Source organism: Castor canadensis, chromosome 1 (assembly GCF_047511655.1).
Source record: "Castor canadensis chromosome 1, mCasCan1.hap1v2, whole genome shotgun sequence".
Taxonomy (NCBI): Eukaryota; Metazoa; Chordata; class Mammalia; order Rodentia; family Castoridae; genus Castor; species Castor canadensis.
In genome coordinates, this window is record NC_133386.1 from 147,798,040 (window position 1) to 147,801,476 (window position 3,437).

The 3,437-nt window shown below is 40.8% G+C and overlaps 1 protein-coding gene across 1 annotated transcript; it reads right to left on the minus strand.

The window, feature by feature from the left end:
• Positions 1-405: 405 nt before the first annotated feature.
• Ascl3 (achaete-scute family bHLH transcription factor 3) lies at positions 406-1,247 on the minus strand. The gene has a single exon (XM_020183510.2). It carries the CDS (start codon positions 1,098-1,100, stop codon positions 555-557), a length of 546 nt encoding a protein of 181 aa, XP_020039099.2. The 5' UTR covers positions 1,101-1,247; the 3' UTR covers positions 406-554.
• Positions 1,248-3,437: the final 2,190 nt, after the last annotated feature.

Below are 3,437 nucleotides of genomic sequence, written 5' to 3' on the forward strand. Positions count from 1 at the left end.
TTTTGCTGGGATGCTTTCTCATGGTGACTTCTTGTCAACCCCAAACAAATGAAAACCTCCAAACTTTAACAAATCAAGAGAGGTTCATTTTGATTGCTTAGCAGGAAGTGGCTACCAAGTGCAAGACGAGCATTCGTCAGACTTTCTAAGTTTTTGTGAGAGCTTCTCACAACTGAGACTCTGGCCAGCTATGTGAGTAGGGCAAGATGAGAGGGACAGAGAACCCCGGGGACATCTGCTCCCTTAGAGGTCTTAAAAGAAGATATGATCAAAATAAATTTTATGCATGTGTGAAAATATCACAATGAAACCCCTCACATTGAACAATTAATATATCTAATAACAAATAAAATTTTTAAAAAGAAATGAGCAAAATGTTCTCTCAGTCTACATAACGTGGTTTAGTCTATGTGAAGCCCAGGTAAGCAATCTCCACCACAGGTTAGCATTAGAGCTACTGTCTGCCACACAGAGCTCACATTAAGAAGCTACTGAATGATTCTGTAAGAGGCCCTATTTTGTGAAATTATTTGTTCCTATTTGGAAATACTGACTCAAATGTCTCTAAAAACAGGGTCAGTGTGGCAACTGGTGGTGGCCATTAAGGAGAGGCCTGTCCCAGCGTTATTCTTGCTCTCAGCTTCATCAGGGTACAGAAGCGATTGCAGATAGTTAATGTACTTGATTGCAGCTCGGAGGGTTTCCACCTTGCTGAGTCGTTTCTCCAAATACTCCTCTGGCAGGTGGTGTCGGAGCTGGGCGTAGCCTTCGTTGACACACTTCACCCGCTGCCTTTCCCGCTCATTCCTTTTCCGGACAAAGGCTGGCCCATAGGGGTATTCACACCTTCTGTAATTTGGGTAAGGCATTGGGAAAGGGAAGGGGCAGGCTTCACCGTAACTTTCTATTGCCAGAGAGTCACTGGGAAAAGGCAGCAGTGGCAGCTCTTCAGAGTAAGGGGATGGCACTGGGGCCTCAGGGTAGAGGTGCAGAGTGACCATGGGATCCAGATAGAATGACCTAGGCAGTGGCAGATGGGCAGATTCAGAGAAGACAGAAAGTTTGTCTGGAGGATTAGAGTAGCTTCTATTGTCCATCATTTCTTCTGTAACCTAAAAATATAACCAAAGTGTTTAACTTTGTCAGATCAAAAGACAGCAGGTATGATTGACTTTCTTGGAGATCAGTGTTTTAAAAACTGCTTTGATAACTAGTTTGTGAGCTCATTCGGAGAAGCAGATGGGGTTGTAATAGTCTATGTATAGTGAGTTTTGTGGTTGTTTGACACAGGGTCTCACTGTGTAGCCCAGGCTGACCACAAACTCACAATCCTCCTGCCTCAGCCTCCCTGGTGCTGGGGTTACAGATATACTCTACCACATCCGGCTCAAGAGAGAAGATTTTTGGTGGTACACAGAACAGGATTAACTAATATTCAATCATCTGTAAGAAAGTTCTTCCTTTCCAATTCCCTTTCAAACCTATGACTGCAAGATAAAGCCTTTGTCTGCTGGGATGTGTGCTGTACACCACTGGGAATGCATTCCAATCCTGTGTAGGTGACAAGCAACATTATCTAGTGAGAAATTAATATTTTTGGCAGTACTAGGTTTGAACTCAGGGCCTTGCTAGGCAAGTACTCTACCACTTGAGCCATACCTTTGGTACAATTTAATATTTTTATTGTTAGCTTGTTTATCGTAAATTATACTGATTTCACATTTATAGTAGTCACATAAATTTCCATTTAAAACTGAATCTATTTGAGTAAAATGTGAATTGTTTCAAAGAAAAGTAGTAAATAAATCATGGCACAGCTAGAACACATAATACACTGATGATGATGAAAGTGTCTGCAAATCAAACTGAAGTTTGGGAAATACTGAAATACCACAATATTCAAATACAATATATTGAAGGAAAGTACAGACTAGTTAACGCAACCTAAAATAAACCTTAATGCAAACCTAAAATAAAATGACTTAAAATAAAATTTTAAGTTAATGTAAACCTAAAATAAAAATAAGAAAGGAGGACTGGAGGTATGGCTCAAGCGGTAGGGCGCCAGCTTTGTAAGTGTGAAGCCCTGAGTGCAAACCCCAGTTCCACAAAAGAATAAGAAAGGACTTTTTTCTTTGAGACAGGGTCCCGCTGTGTAGCCCAGGCTGGCCTTGACTTGCAGTCTTCCTGTGTCTGCCTCCTGAGTGCCACCATGCCTAGTAGAAATCATATGCTCTTAAATATTCACTCTAAGATCCCTTTAAGTGAGAAACTCCCCTAACAGGTCTATTTTATTTGGTTTATTTTTCTGTACCGGGGTTTGAACTCATGGTCTTGAGCTTGCTAGGCAGGCACTCTACCACTTGAGTCATGCTTATATTTAAAACATAGTCAATTCACAAGTTTTTATTTGCACAGAAATTTAAATATATTGGGTAACATGCAGCTCTTTTCAGGTTTTATTGTACCCTCTCCCACCCTGCTCCATGGAATACAAGGATAAGTGTTATTAACCTAAGAGATCCCACAACAACACATTCCCCCTTTATGCGTAGGTTTTCATCCACCTCATTCCTCTGTGTGTGTTGCTGAGAATTGAACCCAGGGCCTTTCACGTCCCATTGAGCTATATCCCCAGCCCCCATCTCATTTTTCAAACCACTGCCGTGGCCATGGTAGGTTTTCCAGGGGCATTGCATTTTAATTAGTGCACTGCAAGGGAGGGTAGTACTGTACAAAGCCAACGTTTTTCTTTTAGTCATAACACCTTCAGGTTTCAAGCTTGGTTTTACCCTTTCATTGCTCTGCATCCTTAGGCAAGCTTAACCAATTTGCGCCTCAGCTGTTTCCAGTGTCCACTTGAGATATTAACTACTCTGCCTGGGGTTTGTAAAGATTAAATGAAAAAAAAAAACCCATTTAGGACTAGGGTGTGGCTCAAGTGGTAGAACACTTGTCTAGCAAGTGTAGACTCTGAGTTCAATTCCCACTACTGCTAAAAGTATATATATTGAATACACCAGACAGAAGCATTATTTCTTATGACTACTTGGGTAGTGTCCCTTTGTATATTATAGGAAACCTGGTTTATATTTTTCTTAATGCTGGAGAATGAAAACTTTGATCTATCCAGAGCACATCTGTTGAGATCCAAAGAACACACCTAAAAGGAAAAAGTAAAAGCAACTTGAAATATAATTGTGAGACTCCATAAAACAAGGACATTATGGTTTTGTCAATTTCTCAAAGGACTGATTTTCCAATAACTTTAGCAGTGAGGGGTTGTTCCCTGTGCTTGGCATATTTAATGAAAAAGGCAAAACAAACTGCCCCAAAGCAATCCTCACGTTTATGGATAGATAAACGTTAGATAACTCAGCACGGTCTTTGTACTGAACACAAGCAAGAACTCTGTAGCTGCACTATGAAATGGTGTG